This window comes from Drosophila yakuba, chromosome 2R, assembly GCF_016746365.2.
Source record: "Drosophila yakuba strain Tai18E2 chromosome 2R, Prin_Dyak_Tai18E2_2.1, whole genome shotgun sequence".
Taxonomy (NCBI): domain Eukaryota; kingdom Metazoa; phylum Arthropoda; class Insecta; order Diptera; family Drosophilidae; genus Drosophila; species Drosophila yakuba.
Genome location: NC_052528.2, coordinates 12850089 through 12877505, shown reverse-complemented (window position 1 = coordinate 12877505; position 27417 = coordinate 12850089). Strand labels below are relative to the sequence as shown.

General features: G+C 44.8%; 1 protein-coding gene across 2 annotated transcripts in view; it reads right to left on the bottom strand.

The window, feature by feature from the left end:
• LOC6530392 (zinc finger protein 423 homolog) overlaps positions 1-24630 on the bottom strand; it is a 30993-nt gene extending 6363 nt beyond the window's left edge. The window contains exons 1-3 of one of the 2 annotated variants that reach the window (XM_039372531.1): positions 24367-24630; positions 17681-18040; positions 10610-10738 (exon numbers count right to left, since the gene is read on the bottom strand). In XM_039372531.1, coding sequence (XP_039228465.1) covers positions 10610-10738; positions 17681-18040; positions 24367-24409 — 532 coding nt within the window. In that variant the 5' untranslated portion in view covers positions 24410-24630. Of the gene's footprint in view, positions 1-760; positions 1125-10609; positions 10739-17680; positions 18041-24366 lie in introns of those variants that run through there. The other variant, XM_002091282.3, reaches the window with a different exon arrangement.
• Between the last annotated feature and the right edge of the window lie 2787 nt (positions 24631-27417).

The window sequence follows — 27417 nt, the reverse complement described above, 5'->3', positions numbered from 1 at the left end:
GCCCCAGCATCCATGAGGGTCACTTGATCACTTGGTTTCCCCCGGATTCGGATCACCACGCTTCTATCACCACGCGCCAAGTGCCGATGTTCACTTTCCGTTTTCGACAACTTTTAATTAAGCCCAATTGCGCGTGATCTTCGCGACTGTATCTCTGTTTGGATAATGCTCTGGGTCGAGGAATCGTGGTTGTGAGGCCTTGATTAACCCCCCCGATCGGTGGAAACTGTGATCTGGTCTAAGTTCCACTCTAATTGGGAAACATGAAGCTGATACATCAGCCACTTGATTCGCTCATTCGTCTTAATCTTTGGGGTTAAAGAAAGTTGTAAGAGATTTGAACCCATTCGGATTTGATTGAAATGTTGGCAATTGTTAAGTTTAAGGGGTAAGAAAGTCAAGTGTCAGAGAAGTTGAACTGATTGGAGAAGATTGATGAAGATGTTCTAGGATTTATGGCAAAGGCTGACATGAAAACTATTTTGAAAATTAAACTTTTCGTTTAAGAAGTTAAAGGTAGCAAACTTTTCGTATTAAAAGTCAAACTTTTCGTTGCAATTTTGAGTATATATTTTGTAGAATGAGTAAGATTTATAAACTTTTACTGAATTGATTTTCCGTCGGCATATGCACTTTGAGTAAAAATAATTTTACAAGCTTTGTCATTTACACAGATGCGTTTCAAAGGATCTCAAAGATTGGCATCTAAAACCAACTATCGAAATTCCCCAAATACTTTTCGGAAATCCTTGGCATTTACCGTTGTTGGTGATCTCCTTGGTGGCCTGGATCTTTTCAATTAAATTCTCCAAACGCGAACTGGGACCACGATACAACATCTTTAGGGCCATCATATCATGGCATTGTATTGTCTTATTTAACTTCTAGTTAATTTACTTAATGAGATTTGAACTAAATTCGTTTAAGGAGAGGCACTATAGCTGCACTTTCTTGACACAAACACCAAGCACTTTCAGTTTAGGCCCTTGCTGCACCAAAGGATCATTATATCTGTATTCTGATGAATGGGTTGTTAGTGTTAGTGTTTTTATTTTTTTGCTTTCAAAGCGCGAGGCGCGAGACGAAGGACGTCCAATTGCCGCGAGCACCAAAATGTGACTAAAATCAGAGCCGCAGAGCCAAAGGCCGAGTGCCAAAGAGCCCAGCGGAGAAAGAGAGAGAGACAGCGGCAGCGACAGCGACAGAGAGGGAGAGAGAGACGGAAGGAGAGGGCGACAACTAGGCGAACTGGTTTTGCTTTTTTTCGCCTCTGTGTGCGTGCCTTTTGGGATTCTCGGCCAACAAATGAGAAGCAGCACACAGCGAACGTAATTTAAATGGCGCCCCCACCCCACCCCCACTAATACACACATACGCATACACACGCACACGGGCGAGAGTGAGAAAGCTTCGTGTGTATATAAGCACCACACACTGATATCCCGAAGCAGAAGCCGAAGAAGTTGCGTTCGTGGGCGAGAGCGAGATGGCGCCACACAGAGTGCGCAACAGAGAGAAGGCGAATTCATTGCATCCGTGTTGGTGTTGGTGCCCCCCTCCATCGAACACATAGACGCTACATAGGCACACATACACCACTACACATGGGGCTGGCGAAGGGCGGAGCATGGGATCCAATGGGTCGACGCGGCCAGAGGGTCCCCTGATGGGCCAAAGGGAGGGGGAGTTGCGGACGGAAGCGGGATGGCAAATGCGTTTTATACTTTATTTATGTGCACATAAAAATTTAATTTACCCAAAACGTCAGGTGATGATGTGATATTTCACTACTTTCTGTTCGTTTTCCCCCCTTTTTTTTGCGGTTTTCGTTTGTTATTTTATTTTGACCGAGGTTTGACTTTGATGAAGGAATTAGCTTTTTTGGGTTAATTACTTGCTAAGAGAATTGAAAAGTTGTCCAAAAACTTTTGATTATCCACACACAAAGGGTAATTAAATGTTAGTTAAATGTTACTAAAATGTAAATACAGTATAACTTTTTCTACGTTGAAGTAATAAAGTTGGTATTTGGGAGTGTGGCTTTGATATTCACATTGTTATTTATTAAAACTAATAATAATTACTAATAATGATAGTACCAAAAGTGCGGGGAAGACCCGCAGGTCAATTTTTTTGGCGTAATAGGTTTTTGTTTGTGGTTTTCAGTTCCGGAGATCATTAAGTTCATACGGACGGACAGCCAGACGGACGGACATGATTAGATTGACTTGGCTCGTGATTCTGATCAATAAACTTTTTAAGTTCCGAATCCTTCCATCTACCTGTAACATACTTTTTTTTACGAATCAAGTACAGTCTTTTACTCTAAGAGTTACAATTCTACAAACCTTTTAAATGCCACACATGTGGTGATTTCTATAAATTTTCATAAAAATCTAGGCAAATCCAGCAGTGTGTAAATGTCAATTGGCTGTCGTCGCAAATATCAACATATGAACATGACCGCAAATAAACAGTACACAGGCAATAGAAAAAGTACAAAGTTAAACTGACGCCAGAAACGAGATGATAAAAACGAAAGCCAAGCGGCCAAAACACGTTAAAGCCATTAGCGCGTACCCGTCAAGTTGGCAAGCGAATTGTTGCGAAAAGCGCTTCTGATGCCGGAAAATATGTATATAGCAGGACACCGCATCCGCATCCGGTGGCCAGAACAAGGACTACACACAATGCACTCACTGAAAGCCAAATTAATTATGCATACGGCGGCGGCAGTGACAGCGAAGCTGGAAAAACGTCAGCAAAGTGCAGCAAATAAAAGCTGAGTTTGTGCCAACTGTCAACAGCAGAGGTTCACTTAGGGAAAAATGGGAAAATACCTTACATACGTCTACATCTCTATCAATGTTTCATAAATAAGTACAAAGTGTATGATTATTATATTTTATATCTATGTTTCATAAATATGTGCAAAGTAGTTAAGATGTCTAAATATTGACCGGCTTATATGAAAGTAACAGAAATCCTACAAAATAGTTTTAATATTTTTTAATGAAGTAACTAGCTTTATAAATCTATCATCTTTGAAGTATTTCTAAAAGAATGCCTTAGGCATAAGCTAAATTTCGAGCTATTATTTTATTTTTTTAACATTTCAACGGAATTGAGGATTTCATTAATATTTTGTTTTAAAAGTAAAAGTTGATACTATAAAGCCTTTTTTGAGGTGTATCCATTCTTAAGCTCCGCACTTTGCACCTGTCCGTCCTCCCATTCTTTTAGCCCAAATCCTTTGTCAGGTGCCGTAGAACTATTAGAGCAATTAAGAAATCACTTTTCACTATTTTAGCCCCACTCTAACATTTGTTTCTTCTTTTTTCGCTACGCTTTTTTTCAATTTTCTTTTTTACCTCAACTCCTATTGGTGGCTGACTGAGTTGGCCAATCGCAGCGCTCTCTGCCGGCGCATGCGTCGCTGTTACCGCTTTTGCACAACAACAACAAAAAAGAAAGCAACAACAACAAGAGCCAGTATATGAGCGGCACATGTAGAAAGAGATGGCTATCGATGGAGCTGTCGATTCGGGTTTCTCGGCTTTCAACGGTTAACACTCGATTTGCTAATCGACGTCGCCAGGTTTGTCGTTTGAGTCTTTGGTTTGAGGTTGGGCAATGGTTCGTGGTACATTGAGGTCGTTAATGATTGCATTTCCACGGGACTTAAAAAATTAATTTTTAATTCTCTTAAGCTGTGTTGTGATTATTTGTTGTGATTTATTGTTGTGATTAATATTTTAATATTTATGTATGTAAATAATTAATATTTAAGTCTTTTATATCAGAAAGCATATTTTCATATGGCAATGGTTCGTGAGGTTGTTAATGATTGCATTTCTACGGGACTCAAACAATTATTTTTTAATTCTTTAAGCTGGTTTTCTTGTGAAATGCTTCTGTATTGATGGAAAGTTGAGTATATTTATTGTTGTGATTAATATCTTAATTTCAAGTCTTTTCTATCAGAAAGAATGTTTCATAAAATTAATAAGTTTCGTATGAATTAATAAAATAAATGTAAGTTCCTGGAAGCTTTCTTTGAAATGCAGTTATATTTTGGAGTAACCTTAACAGCGTATAATTACCAATTAAATTATCACTTTAATTCACAATTTTATCACAATTTTATTCCATTTGCTTAATCGAGCTCAACTGTCAATTCCTCAAAGCCTAACCACTTCGTTGTCCTAAACCCCTTTTCGAACATCATTGTCCCATTACAGCGGTGTTCAATTACAAATACTTCCAATTAACCTAATAACGGGCAAACAGAAAGCTTTAACCTTTGACCTCGCTCAAACGAAACTTGGTCGCAAGTCAAAAGTCAGAACGAAAAAACCCACAAAACGAATTTATCAAAGGTAATCCTAAGATCAAATTGCAATTAAAGTTAATTTTTCGCTTTCTACATATTTAATGACAGAACAAGCAGAAGTTTTCCGTGCGACAACAATTTTCGTAATTGTAAGAGGGAATCTGGATTTTCCATTTTCCATTTTAAATTCTAATTGCCCTTAGATGTTATTCATGTCCAGGCACATTTTCCCCCAATTTACCAGCTTGGCCGCTGAAAAATCAACTTTCGGCTGAAAAATGTTAAAAGTTACCCATACCCCCCACCACCGCTCGACATTGAGCCACTTTAGTCCTCCATCTCCGGTGTTAATTACGTTTGAGTGACAGTTTTGTGACAGGCCACGACAAGTGGGCAGGATGGCAGGGATTTTTGGGTGGTGGTGCGGTGGTTGGGCCGTGTTTGGGCGGTGGTTGGGCGGTGGGTGAAAGGGTGTCGGCACAGGTAAATTGTGTCGCCCAGCCTTGCTGCCCGATCCTTTTCCTGTGCATTTTAAATGCGCGGCTAATGCAAAGTCGGCCCGAACTTTTCGACGAGATTTCCAGCTTTGCAGTTGGTCAGCAGCAGGACCTCATGTGTCACTCGTCGTCCTTGATGTGTGTGTGTGAGTGTGTGTGTGTTAGTGTGAGAAAGTGTGTGTTTGCTGACAGCCAAAGGGTTTCGCCAGCGCCCTCATGCATAATAGATAAATTATAAAAATATATGCCCTGCTTGGGAGTTGGGTAGGTGGAAAAGGAGAGGCCTGTCAGCATGTCATCCATTGTCCTGCCGGCAGCCAAAGTGTCCTTTTGTTTCAGCGCATTTTAAATTAGCCATTCTCGGAAAAAGTCACTCAAATTGTCACTTTGATGTCCTGACAGCTCAGACCCAGACCTCAGATCCAAACAAAAAAACAAAAACCAAAGCCAAAACCCATCATCGGACCTAAGTCCGAGTTCTATGTGTCTCCACAGATTTCCATCTTTCCGTGGTCTCATTCCGGCGCTAACGGCGCAATTAATCAGTCGCCTGAGGACACATTTAATTAGAGCCGCAATCGTTTGGTGGTCAAGATTGGGCCCGGAAAAGGTTTGCTCGTGTCAAAGGATCATTTTTAATGAACGCTGACATTACTCGTGGACTTACGCACATATGACTTGCTGATGATTGAAATTTTAAATGAACCAACACACTAAATAAAAACTGTGCGTACTTAGCAATGTTAATGGTTTTTCACCTACATTCGCAACTCCTGCGAGGAGTCGCATCCTTCGTGGTGGCCACTTTACTCCTCTCAGCTTTCCCCTCACCTGAATCCCCACTGCGTTGCCCGCCCCGCATTAGAGACAACTCTTAGACATATTTACCAAACAAACAATTATCCTCGTAATCTGATTTCGATGATGACCCGACCCCTCTTTGGCATATTGTCAAGTCATGCTCGCTCAATGGTCCATAATGATGATCCCTTCGCATTGCATCACAGCCTCATCTTGATCGCCAAGTTACTCAATGAAAAATGAAGTTCCTCAATGGTGGACAAGGAGTGCCGGGGATTTGTCTCAATTTGGGATCGAGGCGCTGACACAAATCAATCAGACAGTACAGTTTGCAGTTGCCAGTTGGCAGGTAGAAGTGATCGGGGATCAGTCTGGGCCAGGGATCTTGATCGGCCGTCAAGGGGTAATGATGGGTCTGGCGACGTGTCGAGGGCGTCCTGCGGTGGCTAAATCCGTTTTTGAAAAGGGTTTCTCAAATCGATTTCGATGACGCTCTGCCCAACCGACCATAATTGACTTTCGCACCTGTTTTGTGGCAGCACCAGCTCTTACTGTCTCTCTCTCCCAGGAATGAAAACCCATTGAAGCGCAGAAATGTGGGGATAGTGGGCAGTGGGGAGTGGGGAAATGAGCGGTGGCACGTGCTACACAGTTTTGTGGCTTTAACTGGGAGCCAGAACAATGCCCCACAGCTGCCACTCCTAAACTGGCTAAACGGTCTTTGACCATCCAGCCATCAAAATCGCACGCGTGCCAGCCGCCATAAACTTCGTGGGTCTGCGAACGAGTCCAGAAAATTGAAATGCATTGGAGGGAAGTAAGTGAAGTTAGAGAAGTGAAGTGAAGTCCAGAAACCAGATTAACATGTCCGATTGCCACATCCGAGCTCTTTTGTACTTGCTCCGATTCCGAAACCGATTCCGGTCGCAGATATCTCCGCTGGAGTTCTTCAACGCCACTCGGAAGACGGAAACTAGAACTTCACGGCGATTCAAGTGGCATGATAACGGGGTTCTTTTGGAATTGGGTTTACGACACTGTTTTCTGCTTCTGGTTTTCGTTTGTCCCCAGTTTGGCTGATGGAGATAATAATCATAAAATAATTTTATTGCCAAGGTAGTTACTGCCCCTCACATTTGGCATTTGACTAATAAGTGGGGGAATTGCGGCGGGACGATGATGATGGAAGCTGAGGGTGAGGACAGCTGATGGGGTCCAGCTGGAGGTCATTGTCAATGAATTATAGATGAAATATCTTTAAGGAGCAAGGAGGGCAGCGCAGGAATAATATATGGGTATATCCCACGCTAAAGATAGTTTTTCAAAGCATCAAGAAAAGATAACAACCTTTCGTATCTAATAAGTTAAACATTTAAGTGCCGATGGGAGTTTTCAATTGTGCTGCAAACAACTCCTTCACACAACTACTAATTGGATACTTAACTCGTGCGTTGTTATCCAAATTTTCAACCCAATTCTCCGGACACCAAAATCCCCAGACAGACAAATGGGGGAGGTGGGATGTGCGAAGCTTACCAAGATTTATAAGCTTGTTACCTGCTGAGTCTGCTGGCCCATAACAATATGTCTAAATTAAATCCTTTAAGATCAAATAACCAAAGCAGCAGACATTTCGCATGTGAAACATTTCAACGCGTATTTCATTTAAATTACCCCAAATTTATCCCCGAAAAACGAGACGAACCAAATGTATTCAGAGTATGCGAGTATGTGTGTGTTGGAGCGAAGGGCGGAATGGCAGAGCTGAAAGGGTTCCCCTGGGATTTTCGTACGCGGAATTGCGCCTTGGAGTCGCATAAGGACGAGGAGCAACCCAGAACTATGCACATGGGAGCCACCAAAAAAAAAAAAAAGAAAAAAACCCGAAAACCGGGAGAGCAAACCAAGGAGCTATGTGCTGCTGGGTGGGCGGTAAAAATGTGATACACGAACGCTTGGCAGCTTTTATTTTTGCATCGTAAAAGGAAATGAAAACGTCTTTCGCGGAAAGTTTTCTTTTCCAGTGCGGCTTACACCGCGCGGGGGGAATGGGTCCAAAAACCAAGAAAAAAACTTGGCGAAAGGCGGACGAACCACCAAAGGCGCATAAATCATCCAAGGTGGCAATAGCAGCAGCAACTTGGGCGTGTCATAACTTCGGAGCCAGAAACCCAGTTGGCCATGGCCCGCGGGATCGAAAACAATGAGGATGGAGCCATGGAGCCATGGAGCCGGCGAAAGTTGGCGAAAAAAAATTGCCAAGAGTCCTGGCCAACGCGCCTATGGTGGGTTACAGGTAGAGAAGATAGCACAGCGGAATGTCCTGCAACTGACACTGCAGTCCAGGATGCAGGACCAACTTTTTTCGCCTTGTTTCCGCTTGTTTAGCTGCGGTGTCACGGCGCTTTTACACCTGAGATTGCGATTACTTTGTCCGGACAAGTTGGGTTAAAGTTTTCGAGATCCTTATACCCTAAGGTGAGTGGGTGCCTGCAATTCGTGGGATGCTCTTAAGAACTATGTATATTAAAGCACGGAAGTTAGGGATATACTCGAAATAAACTTAAATAGTACTGTTAAATCGAATCATTATGGATCATTATTCCCTATTTATCGTATATGTTTCATATCTCGATTGCATTCGATCTCTGTACCCTCACATCCAACCACCTGAACAACGAACACATCTAAGTGATTTAGTACCTGAAATATACATATGTGATTTTGCTAAGAAAGCCAAAAATGGTTTGAAGAGTGTGTGAATGTCAGCGCTTCCTTTTTAGGTGGCTCCTCCCCCCGAGAGCCGCGTAAAGCAGCGAAAACTTTCTAATGACTTGTCGGCGGTGTAAGGAACTTTAGTTGTGGACATTTTGCTGGTCCGCGGCTGTAATTAAAACGCATTAGATTTGTACTTAGGATAGCCCGGTGACCCAGTTACGCGACGGTGGCTGGATCTTCGGGAGCCGGAGAGTGCTCTACGTGATGATCGCATTGATCCGTAGTAGTCACTTGGCCCTTTTGAGTGCCACACACTAAGCTGGAGAAGAAGCGGTTCATTAACCGTGCCGATGTCATCTCGCCGGCCTAACCAGTTTTCCCCCAAAAACACTGATTTCTATCTCCGTGTGCGGTGCGTAAAGCAATTTGCGCTGATGATGAGACGACTTCTTGGGAAAGCAACGGTTCAAGTGCTGTGAGAATTCGCCACTTTAAGCAATCCCCAAGACTCAAGCCCTCTCGTTTCGACTCCACACGACCCACGAAAGAAACTGCCATCCCAAGCTCCAAAAACCTTTGACCAGAGCAATTATTTATGGCCTCGAGACGCGAGGAAGGGGCCAACTCTCTGTTTGTCTTGTAAGACAAATGTGTAATTAATTGCGTCGCATCAAAAGGAAGCTCTAAAACTATTTGCATACGAGCATGGTAAATTGTCTTCGCTGTCTCATCTTGAACTACACGTGCAATTAATAAATCAAAAGGGACAGCCTAAGCCCAACGCGCGTCCCTTCGTCCTTTCGTCCTTCCGAGCGGAAGTCTCGGGCCAGGCCAAGACAAACAAATGAAGTGACTGGAACCGAAAAACTTTGCCAACTTAAGGTATTCTTTTCTGCAAGTGGCAGGATTGCCTGGATTGCAACGGGCCAAGGCCAAGACGGGGTGTTCCACTGCAACTAATTGCATTTCATTGCATACATTTAGGAGGCCCCCCGCAATCCTTGGGCTCCTCATCCTTCTCCGCTCACTTGCAGCCGCAATCACTTCGCACACACAACGTAAAACGTTTCAAAATTGTGCTCAAATAGCCAGTGAGATTTCCTTGGAGCTGCCAAATGGGTTGAGGTGGAAAGCCAACCACAAGTGCCTCGAGTCCTGAAAGGCGGGAGAGGGGGGGGGGGAGTCAAGGATATCAGGAAGGATGCGCTGGCCAAGTGTTGAGTGCTATGCTTGCACTGCGAGAACTTTCGAACAAGTTTGGTTAGTGAAAAACTATACATAATAAATAATGTAGGCACTCAAAAGTTACTTAACTATTTTATTTAGGTTTAATTTGCATTAAGGAAACCTATGTCTTTCGGTTTGTAATTTACACTCACTTTTCATTATTTTCTTAGAGTGCAGAGAAAGGATAAGACAGACAAGTTAGCAGCCGGGCAAATTTAGCTGCGGAGCAGGAGGCAAGTAGTGAAGTCAAGTGAAGACTGAGTTGTGTGCATGAATGAATGAATGAAAGGGGGCGGCAAATGGGCAGCCCGTTCAGGTTCAGAATGCTGCCGCCGGCAAGGACGAAGGACGTTGTTCGTGGCAGGAAGAGCGAAGGCAAAAAGCACAAGAAGGAAGTTGTGAAAAAATAGCAGTCGCCACAAAACGAAACAAATAACACAGAAAAAGCATTCGGAATGGCACTAGAGAGAAATGTGGCCAAGTGTGAGGGAATGCTAGATGGTCCACAGGATGGTTGGATGACTGGATGGCTGGATGGTTGGGAGAGGTGATGGAGAGGTGGCGGAGAGGTCATGTCGTGGCCGTAGCTCATGATGCTGCCGGGTCTCCATTTCTGGCATCTCTGTCTGTCTCTCAGTCTCTTCGACAGCTCGTAAACGGCAGCCAGGATATGGGAAAGTGATGGCGCAAGGGGGGAGCTGGGAGGGAGTAGGAGATACAGGGGGAGATACAGAAGATGGTCCCAACTTGAATCCGAATGCTGGCCCGAGTTCAGCTTGGTGTTGATTGCTGTTTGGGGTTTTTAAAACGTAGTTAGGCTGCCCGGCAGCCACAGGACCGCAGCATATGGAAACGACACCCGCGGCACAGGTGTAGAGCACCCTGGAGTGCCATCTCCGGCTGCCAGGATAACACCCCCAACGCCAATTTCAATGGTTATGGCTCCAGCACGCATGCTGTGTATTGTCGGGACTAGAAATGTGGCAAAACATACACACAGCCACATACGTGTGGTGTGACACCAAACACTTACCTGAGTAAAAGCTGTCCAGGCTCTGCAACTCCTCATCGTCGTAGTCCTCGTCCCCGCTGAGACTGAGTAGCTCGTCGTCCAGGTCTAGATCCTCCGGCTCCTCCGCATCCACCACATCTTCGTCGTGGCCTGCAGCGAAAAGGAAAAGCTTATTTTAGCCTGGATTGCGAAGGGGCAAATGCAGTTGGGACTTGACCTCGACGTCTTGGATGGAAATAGCTTGGTGGCAAAACGGGCCGGAGCAGAGCAGGATGCCCTTTCCGGATCCCCAAGTGCAAGGAATTTTGATTATGCTAAGCCCCAGGGTGCCATAATTCCATACCCCCTCCGGCAAGTAAGCCCCGATGTACGGCACCTCCCCTCCCCCAGTATCCTCCCAATCACTAGAAGTTAAGAGCAAGGAAGAGTACAACTCCGAGCTGCGCATGCTCCATTTAAGAGTTGTCAAAAGGGAGTTTTCTCTCTTGAAGAGAGCTCCTTGTTTTGGTCTCTCATTGCGAAGGAACAGCTGTTGGCAGCACGTGCTGCGAATCTTGGGCAGCAGGCAGTGTAATTGGGGGGGAGCAGGGGGGAAAGTTTGTCTACAGTGCCACACAGCTCGGCATTACTCATACGCAACGTTTGACGTGCCTCCTGGTGGGTACAGTGTGGGGTGCCCAATGTCTCACGTGAGTGAGTGTCTGACTTGGGTCTTGCCAAGCAAGCCAAGGAGCTGATCCTGAGGGATATGCTAATGGGGTTGCGTTACCTGGAGGACAGTGGCAATAGTGTGTTGGTGAATATGAAAAGGATAGATGAAATGTCAGGCCATTAATTGGAAAATAAATAAAATTGTCTTACTGTGGCACAGAAGTAATAGAAACCAGGCAAGCACAAATTCAGGGGTTAGATATGCTAAGTAATAATGTTTTACAGCAAAGTTGTTAAAAACTTTAGAAACAGTAGTAGATGAACAGTGACCGAATATCTCAAACTTTTCACTCCACCTACAAACCTCAAACCCACCAACAACCTCAAAACCCAAACTAATGTGAAACCCTTCGACATGAACTCATCAAGCCATAGACCATCAGGCTTTCACAGCACCAGCTACTTTCGCGAATTCGGCTTTTACTAGTTTCTAATGACAAAATGAAATTTCGCGAGCACTGTAGCGCTGCTATCTCGAACAAAAAAAAAAAAGAAAATAGAGTGAGATAGTGGGAGAGTGTGAGGGAGGTGGGTAGATGCTATGGCGATGACGATGGGTTCTGCAACATTCTAAGCGCTTGAGAATTTCCTTGATGGCTCGTCGTTTCGGCGACGTTTCGATGATGTGGCTCTGTGGCTGTGGAGCTGTGGAGCTGTGGATCTGCTTTTATGCCACTTTGCATGCCAGCACATAAAGCACACAGAATGTGTGAGAGGATAGCGGAAAAGGACGAATGCGGAGGTTGGCAGGACTCTAAGCTGCCAGTGAAGCTGGCCTGGACCGCCACACGTCCAATAATCCTTGTCCTGCAGCTGGGGAATACTTCATCAGCGGAAACAAAATTTTACGAATTTCTCTCTGCGATTGCATGTGTGTGTGTGTGTATGTATCGGACGGGTATGTAATGTTGTGTGAGTTGCACGTGCGGGCTGACTGGCTCCATCTGGCGGACGGACCCTGGACCCAGCAACAGCACGGGACAAGTTTTTAACATGCCAAAAACGCATCTCGCGCCTGGTTGATTTCTCCTCGGCAACCGGTGCGCCGTGCACTGTGAGAAAAGGGCGGTAAGCCAGAAAGAAAATCTGCCCCATGATACTGGGTTGCTAAATAATAATTATTTTGGGCAGACCATTCAATGATTCTAAAGATTTATCTAACTCTTGTATTACAGCATTATATCTGATGAAACTTATGAAATAAATATTCATTTCACCTTTTTTTCAGAGTGCATATGCAGAAATGACGACGACTTTGACTCCCATTCCCTTTTCCCGCCGTATCTCCGTCTCTCTGATGATGCCTGATGATTATTCAACATTCGCTCTGTTGGGAGTCATATGCCACGCCCCCAGCCTTTTGCTGCCCACATGCATCTCCGGTCGCTGCTCTGCTTTTTCCTACTTCGCCTGACGCAAAATTGGCTTTCGTCGAATTGTTGCTTTGAGTTTTGCAAATTTTTCGACACTACACCAATGAAGGGGCGTTGATGAAGGGGGCGTGGCAACTGGGGATCCAAGTGAGAAGAGGCGAGAAGGTTCTGCAATGCATTCATCATCATCATCATCATCATCATCACCATCACCATCATCGCCATCGTCAGCCATCGACTGGTGTTGCCTGGCTAATTTTATGACTCTCTCGCATCTTTCGCGAATCATGTTAATGAACCAGCTATCCGTGCGTGCGTGTGTGTGTGTGTGGCAGGATATATCCACACATGTGTGTGTGTGTGTGTGTGGTTGGCGACCATAAATCGAACGAAATTTGCATATCCGACTAGCGCCATCTTGCGGCCATTTTTACGACTTTCGGGGCTTTGTGGTGCAGCTGCTGATTATTGTGAAGTTGTTTGGCCACGCCCACCCACTCTGTTCCGCCCCCATACACACACACACACAAGCACACCATGCATGCTGGCACTTTGGGAGCCGCTGCAAGCTGCACTCGCTCAGATTTCCCAAAGCGCCGCCTACGAGAACAACAACAACGGCAGCGAAATAAGCGGACAAAGTCCAGAAGAGTACTATCCTATCAGGGGCGTAGTTGTGGATTTCCCCAGGGTGGGGGTTGCTTAAATCGCACCACAATATTACCAACTGATGGCGTTATGCTCTTCATACGGTAGATAAATCCTTCACAGAAAATTTCACTATGTTTTATTTGGGTACAATATTTATCGGTAAGTTCTGAAATTTCCAAATTTGTTTATGTACCTTTCTTTTAAATAAAGAATAAATTCCAAAGAAATACCTTAATTCCGATGTATGATTAATGGTTTTGAACAGGCAACTTTCCATTTTTCAATGCATGATGGTTACAAATTACGATTTTGTGCTTATAATTCCCAACTCGTGATTTGTGGTACTCTGGGAGCCGAATCGCTTTTATTTGAGTGTGGTTCGCCACCACTGTCAACAACAACAACAACAGCAACAATATCGCCGTGGTGGGACAAAAGAATGGTACAAAGGGGAAAGGAGTGCGGAGAATGGCAGATGGGAGATGGGAGTCGAACTCGGACTGCGCCAATCCCGTGGGACAAAGACTGAAGCGGGCGCTCCGCTCCGCTCAGCTCAACACAGCACTGCTCTGCTCAGCTCCACTGCGAAGTGGGACCACCTACCGTGTGGTGGCTCTTAATTCGATTCGTTTGCTCCCTCCACTCCACAGACCCCAATCCCAGTCCCGAGCTGCCGCCACCACCCCCTTTGCCTTGGTGAAACACAGCGCTCCTTTGCCTTGGCTTCGTTGCCATCGTCGTCGCCGGGGATCCTTGGGGAATTGTTGCGCAAATGCTTTTTGTGTGTTTCTGTTTGAAAATTATTGCAAAAAAGGCGAAATAATAAAGGCAACCGTCGACGTGCATGTGATCGAACCGAAGTTACGGTAACGGGGAGGTGTGGTGTGGTGAGCGGAGCGTAGGGGAGGGGAAGGGCGTGGGGGTCTGTGGTCAGGGGCGGAGCGGAGCGGGGCAGGGTGAAGTGCCTACGGGAAAGTGGGACTCGGATATGTCTCTGATGCAATTATGAAGTGATAAATGAATTATGTATGCACGGGGAATTGGCCCGAATTGGTCATGGTCATCGTCATCACCATTTCCATGGCTGCAATTTGTATATTTATCGATCGCCCACCGCAATCGATTAAAGGTACAGTACTCCCTGTGCTTTGCAATCGAAGCAACGTGTGGCATATTAAGGATTGTCAGCGAATGTAACGTGTTCTTCTAATTTTTTTCAGAAAATCTGTTACGAGTCAAAGTGTTTACTGAGCAAATATGTAGGTTATGCTTTAAGCTGATAGTATAAAAACGATATATTTAGAATTAACTATTACCTTGGGAAATTTACTATAATTAGTTATAATACTGAAACTGCGATATAAAGATATTACATCTCTTTACACCTGGCGACATTTTAGTTAGTGTGTGTAGGTATCAAGAATGTGGAGCAGGAGGCGGGTGAAAGAGTCATAGCGACAAAGACGATAATTCACTTTTGTTTCATTTTTCAATACACAGTGGAATAATAATGGCAAAATGAGCAACTTCGCTATGCAACAAGAAGCTGTCTCCCGCTTTCTCCTTCGGTCTCAAGATGTTCCCCAATGAACATACCAATAAACACGCTGGCAAAAGTTAGAAACACACACACATAAACGCACGCACACACAGACACACGCACACACACACACACATGAGTGGGAGAGGGACGGAGACACCTTGGATCCTTCGGGGAGCAGGCGTCCCCACTCTTTGTTGTCTACTGTACCTCGTCTCGCCCGCTTATATGGCAATGTATAATTTTTATTCGCACCAAGGTTGCTCCCCACGGAAATGTCGTCGTCGAGGCATCTTCTCATGAAGCTCCACCCACCCACGCCCCCTCAACCGACGTCAGCCGAAATATTGCAACATAAAACTTTACACAAATATAATCTATAAGCAGCAGAATTCATATTAGAATCGGGCGAGTGAACGAGGCAGGGAACTTTATAGACGACACACATGTGTTTAAATGGCTGAGTGTGTGGGTGTGAGTGCAAAGGTGTGAGTTTGGCAGGCGCACAGTGGGTTGGGTGTATGACGGAAAGTACTTGTTTAGGTGAAAGATAAATTATGGAATACATCAGTTGTAGGAAGTGTTAGGAGTAAGAGCTTAACCAGACGGACTTCACTGAAGTGGCACCAAGATCCATTAATTAAAAGCACAACTGTTGGAATGGGAATCCTTAGCAAGGACCTAATGCTGCATGTTTGTGTTTTCCTCAACAGTGTCATTTATTTGTCCAATCATTAACCCACTTACCCAGCGCGCTGGCCCCACTGTTTGGAGTGCCCTCAAGTTGGGCCACCGTGGTGCTGGTGATGCGCACAAAAGGGCCAATTCATTCTCGCCGGGTTTCTCGTTGGCAACCAGCGTCGCAGGAGCAGCAAGCAGCAACAACGGGCGCACAAGTGCGGCGGGCACAGCACGGAGCAGAAAGACAATTTTCGGATCCCCAAACTTATCACAGCCTCTCGATTTCCCCTTAGAACATTATACAACCCACCAGAGGGCCTCGCAGGACGAGCGCAGCTCCACCAGCTCCACGAGCTCCAGCAGCTCCAAAAGCGGCAGCAGCAGCAGCAGCAACAGCAGCAGTAAACGGACGCAGTGCAGCAGCGTGTACTTGTCATATAATATGCGCGTGCGAGCGAAAGGGACGGCGTGTGCAGGAGGCGCGCACTGGTGATAAAGTTTGGTCCTCCGTAGTGCCGTTAGTCCCGAAGAGTTCGCAGTGAGGTTAAAGCCTCGCACACACCAAAATCGGGCACACACACATACTCGTACACAGAGTGCGAGTGGATGGAGGCTTGGCGCTCCCAGGTAGCCGGCAACTACAATCCAGGGCACCCAGACCTTCCGAATCGCATCCGCATGCCAAATACAGTCCAACTTTCATAACTCGAACGCGATCAAATTGACTCTCTGTTTCTAACTTCAAAATAGGTTCCTAACTTGGATATACTTCTTTTTTGTTGTAGTAAGATGTTGTAAGAAGTAATGTTGCATGCTTTTGACAGCTTTGTATGTTAATTTTTAGCCTACTACTATTTTTCCAACTTCATATCACATATTTCAAGTGCTTTCATTATTTAAAGATGTGAGTTATAAAGAAACTAATGTACGTCTTAGCGATGTACGACTGTATCAGGGACGCTGGGCACTGGGCGCCCGACTAGGTTCTAGTTGATGATGATGTTCTCCATGCCGTCGTCTTGACTCGCGGGAATTCGCCGCCCGGCCTGGCCAGAAACACACAGAAAACCAGAAAAGAGCAACAAATAATGAACCGACACGTCTCGCGTGTGTGTGTGTGTTACAGCTCATGGGTGTGTGTGGGTACTACCCATACACTGGCATGTGTGTGTTTACGTTCCATTTAAAACATGGAGCTTGTTTTATTATTGTCAGACAGCAGCGGCCATAACGGCCAGCCAGCCAGCGCTTTGGTCATTGGAATCGATGGCTTTACACCCAAGTGCCATAATCCAATGACGCACAGGAATACCGAATACCGAATACATGGGGCATACGCTCACAGACACATATTGAGATACGGATGTATGTATGGGGCCTCATGGAGACATCAAAGTTGATGTGACCAGGCAGCGGCTCCAATGGGGATAGCCCACATATACAGGGTGTGCGCGCATTGTTGAACAAATATGTATGGTAATGCGTTGCCTACTTTTCAGCGGAAATTTAAAAACCACTTTTTCCGAATTTCCCAATGATGTATATGTTCTTAGAATTTATCACTAATTTATATAATCTTTAGCATTTAATTATGCGTCCGATATAATATAGGTATTATTCGGTAAAGGGTGTTTATAACATCCTAATTATTCCGAAATACCATACAGCACCCTGTATTGAGCCCTTCAATGTGATTAACCTTATCCAATTTCCAGGAGCATTCCACACTTTTAAACCGTCATTGTGAAGACACCAAAATAGACCAAAACCTGAGGGGCGAGGACTCACGTGTCCAGTGACCAGTGACCAGTGACCAGTGAGCAGTGCCCAGTGGCCAGGGGGAGCCGGAAGATGCGGATGTGGGGCCTAAGATGGTTCAACTCCGACCACAACAACGTGCAAGAGCAAAAACCTTACATTTGCTATTTATGAGACTGTCGAGAGTTATTAGCCGGACATGTGAACGACCCAGGGGAAGCCCAAGACGACGGCGATGGACTTGAGGCAATGCCAGAGGATGCTGGTTAGTTTACATACGTGTGCCATAGCAGTGTATATGTATACGTGCAGATATATGTACAGGGATATATCTTTCGGCTAGAGGCAATAAAATATGCAAATTGAAGTCAAACTTACCAGAGGACTTGCAGTGTCCGTTGGCATTGGCAGCAGCATCAGATGCAACTACCTCATCCCGTGGGTGTTGTAGTTCTTCTGATCCTTCCCCTATCTCTTTCTCTTCCTCTCCGAGTTCTTCTTCTTTTGCCACTGCAGCTGGGGCCGCTGGCTCATCAGCTGTTGGCCAGCTTTGTTGCTGTGATTCATTGGGCTCGAGCTGGGGCGGCTCTTGTCCCCCTCCTCCCTCGGGCGCCACCTCATCAGCCACCTCCTCGTCCTCGTTGTCGTCCTCATTATCCTCGTTGTCCTCGTCGCCGCTGAGCAGCTCCTCCTTGGGCTCCAGCAGTCCGGTGTTCTCCTCATCCTCCTTCTCGCCAACTGCAAAGAATGCGTACATGTTGGATATTATAAGAAAAATGCGCCCAATAATGAAGTGTAATCTGTTCAGTTCCTCACCAACATTCATGAAATGAGGAGGTAGTTGTGGTGAAATATTTAATAGCACACTTTTAGGCAGCCAAAGTATTGGTCTAAGTGCCCGTTGATCAGATTTTCGATTGTCATATCGCATGCAATTGAGAACAAATTATTTCCTCAATGCTTATACTTGTATAAATTAAAGCTAATCAATTGATAACACTTCGAACACTCGCACAAATTGCTATGAGTCGGATGTGGGCCCAGACATCGGGTGCTATGCCACCGGCTCATGCAGATTATGCCAAAGCACTCCCCGGGCGGCCATCGGGCCAAAAATTCTATTTACACGCTCCGTGTTTTATTGTTCCCCCTCACCTGGCCACGCCAATAGCTCAAAACTCAGACTCCTTGGATGGCTATTCCGGCAAAGCCGCCACCTGATCGATGGCCTCTGCCCGTGTGCCTTGTGGGTGTCGTTGTACCCATCCTCCACCATCCTCAACCCAACTCACAAAAAGAAAACCATAAACCGAGTGCTCTCCGACTCAAAAGTAATTGCAAGGGTGCAACAACGGAAACGGAAACTGGTCCGCCAGAAGAGGAGCTCCGGAAAATGGAAATGTGTAACATGTGTAATTGCGCAATTAAATTGAATTTTTCATACATTTCTCCAGTCGCCAGTGATGGGATGATCAGGAGTGGGCAAGATAGATGTCCTGGTATGGGAGGGATTCCCTTTCATTTTGGGACAGCCACAGATGAAAAAGTCATTTGTATGCTTGATTTGGGATAATATTTAAACTTGGGAGTTTTAATAAAATTTCAAAGGCAGCTTGTTTATAATTATCCCCTCTATCACTTAATTATTACTTTTCAACAGCTATTTAGATTATAATTATTTGGAATTTAGGCAGATATATTTCAGACAGCTTTCTAGTAAATTGAATATATTATTTTGTTTGTTGGTGAATATACTACAATAAATTATTAACTTTTCTTATCGTAAATTCTCCAAAAATTGTAGGCAAGGACACACAACTTCCTTTCCTTTTTAATCTTGAAAAGAAAGAGGTACTGGAGTCGGAAGGCTGCGCGTGACCAATTCGTATTGGTGACCGCGAGCGAGGAAGGTAAGGACTTGAAATATATGGCCAAAAGGACATGCCGGAATCACACCGCAAGGAATCGCCATGGAAATGAACATTATGCATGGGTATGGTCACCACGCTGGGCGGGGGCTTCGAATGGGAGTCAGGCGATGGGCGATGGGCGGCGCAAGAACATTTGGTTATTATTTCCATATGAAGAAGCCGAATGCTGCAGCCACTTGGAGGTTGACGGCGCGGTGGTGCGGTGGGTTTGGGTGCTGAATGGAGGGGGGCTGGGCGGAGGAAGTGGGGCAACTGTGTGCCGTTTGCGGCGGAAGTGCCGCGTATTTTAAAATAAATGCGCGTGGTGGCTGCAGGAGGGGGGAGGGGCAGGGTGTGGGATATATCAGGGCGAACGGGGTGAGAACCAGTTATGGTCGTTAAAATTGTCGAAGCACCGCAACAACAACAACAGCAGCAGCAACAACACAAGCAGCAAGTCAAGTTCTTTTTGTGCAAGCCAAAAAGGATATAGCTACACTGAGCAAAATTAATTCAGCTGAAGATTTAATATCCTTAACTTATTTTTGAGGGTTTTAAAATCATTCAATATTAGGACTTATAAATGCTGCCTTTTTTATAGATGTATTTATATAAATAAAGTGTTAAGATCGCTTAAAAATAAATTTCAGTCTGTTTCAATTATAGCACTTTTGAATCATATTATTATTATATTATTATGCCTATGTCCTAAAACCTCATTCATTTAAATTGAACTTAAATTTTTCGAAAAATGTTTCTCGCTGTGCACGTATGTGTGTGCGCTGAACACGCTGCTGTGTGTGTGTAAGCGCCCATATGTATGCAAGCGATTTTCATTTTTGTTTAAAGCCCCCCAGAGTGCATTTCGCACTCGGTCGCTGGGTTGCCATCCCTCCCCCTCCCCTTCTCCAGCCCCCTCTTTCCTCGCATGTGTGTATGTGAGAGTGTGTTGGGGGGGGAATAAGTGGTGTGTGTGTGAGTGAGTGTGGGGCACAAGTGCCCGCATGTGAGAGTGTTTCTTACTTGTTTTTCGGCAATGGCATGTTTTTAAGCGTTTTACTCAAACATCCACGCCCCCACCACCACCAGCAGCAAAAAGGTGCACACACACACAGAGACACTGGAACACTCACACACACACACACAGACACACAGACACACATGCACAGACACTTATTTGTAAACGTAATAATAAGCGTCGTCCCCTTTGACCCATCAATCCGTTGCCACTGCCATCGCCGCCCCATTCCGCATCGGAATTTCCCTTTTTCCCGCCAAATACCCCGACGCTTGCCACTTTTCCAGCTCCCAAACGGCTACTAAGCGTGTGTAGAGGGCACCACTGAGCAGCTGGGGAGGCATTCGGGGGGTGGTGGGCGTGGATTGGGATGGGTGGCGATGGGCGGCGATGGGCGGGGTGGTTGGCCAAAACAAAGCGCGCTTGCAACTTTTATAATGGCTCGAACCGGAGTGTGTACACGTGTGTGTGTGTGTGTGTGTGTGAGTGTGGTATTAAAAAAATAATGAAATAACAAACCCGAAGGTGTTGTTAAAAGCGCCAACAATAAATTTTATCAATAGTTGCTGGAACAAGAGATAAATGTCAGAAGCTGCCACCCGAGAAAACATGGCCAAAGAGATCGCTGGCCATTGGCGAAAAACAGTGCATATGACCACTAAAGGTGGTCAGCTTAAGCAAAAAGTTGTGCTGCCAATATTGGCTCATTTATTGGCCAATTTAGGCCTTTCATTACGTTGCTAGTAAGGTTTTTCAGCTATAAATACCACAGAATTGGTTGAATTTACCATTAGCTAATCCACTTCATGTTGGAATATAAATTGTTTATATTATGTAAAATATTTATTAATCCAGTTAGTATTTAATAAAACAAAATTGAATTAATAATATAAGATATCAAGGTATGCAATGAATTCTGGTTTCTAGGTATATCTTTGCATCGCTTAATTAATAGCTAGCTTTGGCACTTCCATCAGTCTTTACTTATTATGATTTTCCAAACCTCATCTAAATTACAACCAGCTAATTTATTTCGAAATCGCCTCCTTTGTTTTGTTAGTTTTTACTGCTGCCACTTTAGCTCCCCCCACCAAAATCCTTAAGCCAAAACTAAACAACTGCCGCTCATGTGTGAGTGCCGAGGAATCCACAGAGCTGTCAAAATGCCACCATCACCACCACCACCACCGCCGTCACTAATGTCGTTTGCAGTGTTGTTGCCTTCCGGCGAATCCCCAAGACGCCCCACGACCCTGTTGCCCCACCTCACACCACCCAGCCACCCTGCCACCCGGGCACCACAGCGCCCAATCCACCACCCACTCATTGCCATGGCCCAGAGCAAATTCTATTTACCAAACTAGTTACCATTAGACGCAGCCAATATCCCACATTATGTGCCAGCAGGAGCAGAAGCCATTGCACATGGTAGCCTATGCCCACAGCGGATTCCCACTACAGCTCCTGGATCCTGAGATCCTTATTCCGCTGTTGCTGCTGCTGCTGCTGCTTCTGCCGCTGCTGCTATTTTTGGCGCGCGATTTTGCCGTGCAATGGCAAATATTTTGCCAATACACCAAGGACTCGCGCTCACGTTGACGATGAGGTGAAACGGAACTGGTGGGCCAGCGGGAAAGGGGTGGGGCGAACAGGATAACTGGTAACTGACAGAGGGGGGTGACGGAAAGGGAGCCAAAAGGCAACGACAACTTATGGCAGCTGGAATCCTAAGCCTTTCGCCTAGCCAAGGGAATTCCCCAGCAGAAGCCGGCATTTTAAAGCATTTTACGGCAGACAGTGTCTGCTAAAAATATGCATACCACTCACTACGGCTGTTGGCTGGGAGGGTAATCGGGAATTGTTGCTACTGGTTAATCAATCGGGGGTCACAAAGCTGCTACAAAAAATACGGTGATGAACTTACAATCAATTCTATAAACCAAAATCTCTAAATATACGAAGTTTAAAAGCGATCTAATCGCTAAAAATAAAGTTATAAATTTAAAATAAATATTTCTTTCTTACACATTTGCATCAACTTAATACCTAAGTTACTAGTCAGATTTTTGTAACTGACCAAAACTTTGGTCAATGTATATTTTTTTATAGATGCTCAAGAAGTTTTCGGAAAACGTATATCTTCCCTTTTGTGGGCTCATATTTTCTGCAATAGAGGATGTAAGCGTGTTGTTGTGGCTTGTCAATGAAAATAGCTGAGCTTGTGCCACCTATATGTGCGGCATATATGTATGTACATATAGATCTATAGATATACCTATAGATATGTACATACATATGTACATACAGGCAAACTGGCTGGCAACGCCGTCAACAAATGAAAACTCCCCAGGGAGTTGGCGCATGTTTGTTGCTGTTGCTGCCGTTGGATGTTGCTGCTGTTGTTGTTGTTGGTGTTGTTGCTGCTGCCTCGTTGCCCGGCGCTTTTCTCGAGGGGATTGGCCAGAGAGCCGTTGCCGACTCCCCTGAGAAATACATGGCAATGGGTTTTCTGTGTTTTGTGCTTTTTTCGCGCGCCCCTCGCCGAGCACATTGGTGCGACAGAGAAGGCTGCAAAAAGAGCAAGCCAAAGTTCGCTTTTTTATACGTTGGGGAAATTTCCATGCCCCAGCATGAGGATATCTCTCTCTGTCTCTCTCCCTTCCTCTCTCTCTCTCTCTGCCACCCAATCTCTATGTGTGTGTGGAGAGTTAGTTTGTGTGTGCGCCAGTCGTCCTTGGGGGCCTCAGATCCCCTCAGCTGGCCACCCACTAACCACCCACTTACACCCCACCCTCCAACCTCCTCATGCACATGTGTGCATTGGATTTATTGTCAATTTTATTTGTTATCATTGTTGTTGCTACCGCTGCTGCTGCGCTGCGCTGCTCTGCTCTGCTCTGCCGTTATTTACACTGACACAATTTGGAATTGTATTAAAAATTAACGGCACTTTGGTTGCCTTGGCTTTGCCCGGCCGCAGAACGGAAAATGGAACCGAATCGGAAAACTGCACCGCAGTCCCAGCCAGAACACAAAAATATTCAAGCGGCAAAGGACAATGCTGCGTTTTGGCCAAGCCGCCTTTCATGCCCTTCTAAATGTTTCCTTTGGGCCAAAATCTATGCCTACCACTTCTAGATGTTCTACCATAAAACTTAACATTGTTAGATATATGTAAGTATTATTAATTATAAAACTAACAATTTAACAGGAAAAATGTATTATAATCACTATAGTTTAAACTGTAGCAAAATATGTCTTAGCTTATTAAACAAAATCTCAAAAATTAAGAGGATACAAAAATAATCTGACTCAAAAATCATGTATTACCAATTTGGTGCTCAAAATGAAGTTGGTTGAATATTTTACGTAACCACAATATTTTATAGAAATATTTAAAGAAAGCGTATCCCCCATTTGTCGTGGAGCAGCTTTTGTTAACCATTTACTTGTTGGTTCACCAGAACACTCAATGTTTCAACCTCATGCTGGGGGGTTTGTTTGGGTTTCGGGGGTCTCCTGGCCCCCAGAGCACCTGCCCCCGTCCCCGTCCCTTTGCCGCCCCTCTACCCCTCCAGCCGTTCGCCCAACCAGATCCCCACCAGGGCTCCCTCATCCACTGTGCCCCCCCCTTGGTCGCTCTCTATCACTGACAGTTAGGTGTGTTGATCCCTGGGGATTGACCAATGCCTGCAAGCTGCTGGGCTGCAGCCGGTTTGGGCTCGGAATGGGATTGGAATGGTACGGCATGGTAGCCTCCGGTCGAGCGAGAGTCGGTAGTCGAGAGCTGGAAGCGCCAAAGTGGAGGGCAGGGGATATGGGCAATAGCCCAACCGGACCGGATGGTGGGCCATCGCAGGCCGAGGCCATTTGCATTTGTCACATTTTGCGGTCCCGCGAGCAAAGTTTGGCAGAGTAATGTTGTGTCCACCCCCCTTTTGGGGTTTATCAAAGCAAATCAATCAGATGCACGCACACACTCTCACACACACATACAAACACATGGAGTACACACACGTAAGCGAAGGGACAAACAGGAACACACTTAGGATATGGAAATGGAGACCATGTCAGTTGGTGGCCACCTGGGGATTCGAGTCCGGCAACTGACCACTGACCACTGGCGCCCAACTTACGTTTGAGACAGGCGCGCGGCTTGGCCTGTTTGCGTCGGGACATGGCCACGTTGGCTATTTAAATCACTGCTTAAGTTTCTGTTTCTGTTTCCGTTTCCGTTTTGGCTTTAGTTCGATTTGATTTGATTTGATTTGATGTGATTGGAATTGGCGTGAGTGGGCTTCGTTCGCCTTGCGGCTTCCGTTTCGCGCCAAAGCGATTTGTTTTGGTTCTTTCTGTCACAGCCAGCGAGTCCTGGCAAGCGCAGCGAATATCCTTGTGCCTTGAGCGTCGGCAACTGACTGAATGCTGGCCCAAAAAAAGGTGGCATCAAAACAGAAGCTCTTAAAACAAAATGGTATGTCCACGGCGCAGTCGCGAACAATAAAAGAGCGACAGAGATTGCGAGAGAGCAATCAGAATCGCGGAGGGCAGGAGGAGGTGGTCGAGGTAGTTGAGGTAGCTGAGGTGGTAGAGCAGAGTCACCCAAGAACTCCCAGCCATCCAAGCAGTGAACCATCTATCAGTGCTGAACTTATTCCCTTGGGGGTTGCTTCGCTTCCATCCCCTAGAGACTCCAGGCCCGGCACCAATCACGAGCGTTTCTGGGTGCCTTTTGAAGAGCCAGGGAACCCGGTAGCTCAGCAGCCCAACAGCTCAGCAGCCTGGCAGCAAAGGAACCCATGCCGACTGCTCACAGTGTGATAGATTCCTCTATTTTGTTGCCCTCCCCGCTCGCCTGTTGCAATTATAAAGTCAAGTCAATTATTTTATAGCCGATTTTCGCACGTGCGTATGGGGGGTCCGTCAAAAGGGGCGCGATCTCGAGGCGATTTCGATTCTCCCAAGGTGCCCTGCGAATTGCAGTTTCCACTTGGTTTCTCAGCAGCGGGACAACCAACGCACACCACTCAGCACAGCTCCTTGGTGCACCGTGAGAAACGTGTCCAGAAGCGGAGATTCTCGTGCCTTGGCAGCGGGTGACGACATTGGCAATGGATCCTTTGTTGTGCCATCCACTCATCCGTATTTCAGGAGTACCACACACGCTTGGGACATGAAAGGTGATGTGGTGAGACTCATTAAGATCAATGATTCTATGCGATGATTTAAAGAACGATTTTAGGCTGTCTTTAAGAAAAAGAAAGTTTAAGCTACTGAGAACAAAACAAGAGAGAACGCTATAGTCGAGTTCCCCGACTATCTGATACCCGTTACTCAGTTAGTGGAAGGGAGAAGGGGAGTCTTAAACACAGTTTTTGGCGGTTTGTGGGCGTTAGAGTGGGCGTGGCAAAAAGTTTTTTGGCAAATCGATAGAAATTTACAAGACCAATACAAAAATGAAAAAATTTCAAAACATTTTTCAAAAGTGTGGGCGTAGCAGCTTTGGGCGGTTTGTGGGCGTTAGAGTGGGCGTGGCAAAAAGTTTTTTGGCAAATCGATAGAAATTTACAAGACCAATACAAAAATGAAAAAATATCAAAACATTTTTCAAAAGTGTGGGCGTGGCAGTTTTGGGCGGTTTGTGGGCGTTAGAGTGGGCGTGGCAACATGAATCGACAAACTTGCGCTGCGTCTATGTCTCTGGAGTCTGTATGCTTAATCTCAACTATGTAGCTTTTGTAGTTCCTGAGATCACAGCGTTCATACGGACGGACAGACAGACGGACAGACGGACAGACGGACATGGTCATATCGACTCGGCTATTGGTCCTGATCAAGAATATATATACTTTATATGGTCGGAAACCCTTCCTTCTGCCTGTTACATACTTTTCAACGAATCTAGTATACCCTTTTACTCTACGAGTAACGGGTATAATAAATATTTAGTATGAATTAGAGAATTAATCCAATTCTGATTCCGCTAGAGATCAATCTGCGACTTTAAAATCGTTACTTATGTTATTTATTTATATATTTTTTCTTACTTGCAGTTTGTTGGTTTATGATTTAGTGCTCATAATGGATCCAACTTCCTGTGATACGCACCATGAAGATCATGCATACAAAAGAACTTTTTTTTACTTTTGTACAAACATTAATTTGCACATATTACATATGCACATATTACATATTACATATTACGTTGCACATATTACTAATCTGGTCACAAAAAGCCCTTAAGCAAGAAATCAGTGATACAGACAGATTACGAAAAACTTGTTTTTTCATTTTAGAAGACCAATGACAGCCAAGCGAATCTATTTTTAGTAGTAGTAGTAGACAATCCGTGAATTATCCGTTTGCGTATTTTTAATAATTTTAATATATTCTTTAAGGGTCTTTTGAATAATTATTGATAGAAAACGTATCATAGATAAATACAACAAACCGTTTTAAAAATTTGTATACAGCATTTTTAAGTTGTAAATAATATTTACTTCAAATTTGTATTTTTGTTTTCCCAATGTTTATCACAAGCCAACATTTATTTCCTAAACAAGAACTTTTTTAGAAATCGCCGCTGAATGCCAACCAAGAAAATTCAATCACTGACGAAAAGTATGCTACACAAATTAAATGAGTTTTTCGCCGCCTGGATTCGCCTTGATTTGAATCGTGGGCGCCACCTACGGTCACTTTTTGAAAGCTGTTCGATTGCGACTAGCAGTTGGATTTGGTAGATGTCGCTAGTGTGACACTCGAAGGCGAATTTATTTTTTAAATAAATATATTTTCTTTCAAAGTCGAATGGCATACAAGATAACAAAATAAATTCTTTCGTACCATTACTAAACGGTCAACAACGAAATAACTTGTAATTTAATTTACAATTGCAATTTAGTTATTTTAGTGTTCAATTGAGAAGTCAACAAACAAATGAGAGCAGTGTATTAAAAATGAGATTACAAAATAACACGACTTATTTCTTTAAAGATTATGATAAGATCACATTAAAGATCTTGATCATAATTATTTAAATTATAAATAAAGATCTTGATGATAATTATTTAAATGCTGAACCATAAATCTGTAAAAAACTTGGTTATCCCTTTCTTATCTCCAATATCTCATGCAGGCACCTTGAGCACTTCCTTTTCTGGGATCTCAGAGATTTGATACGCATA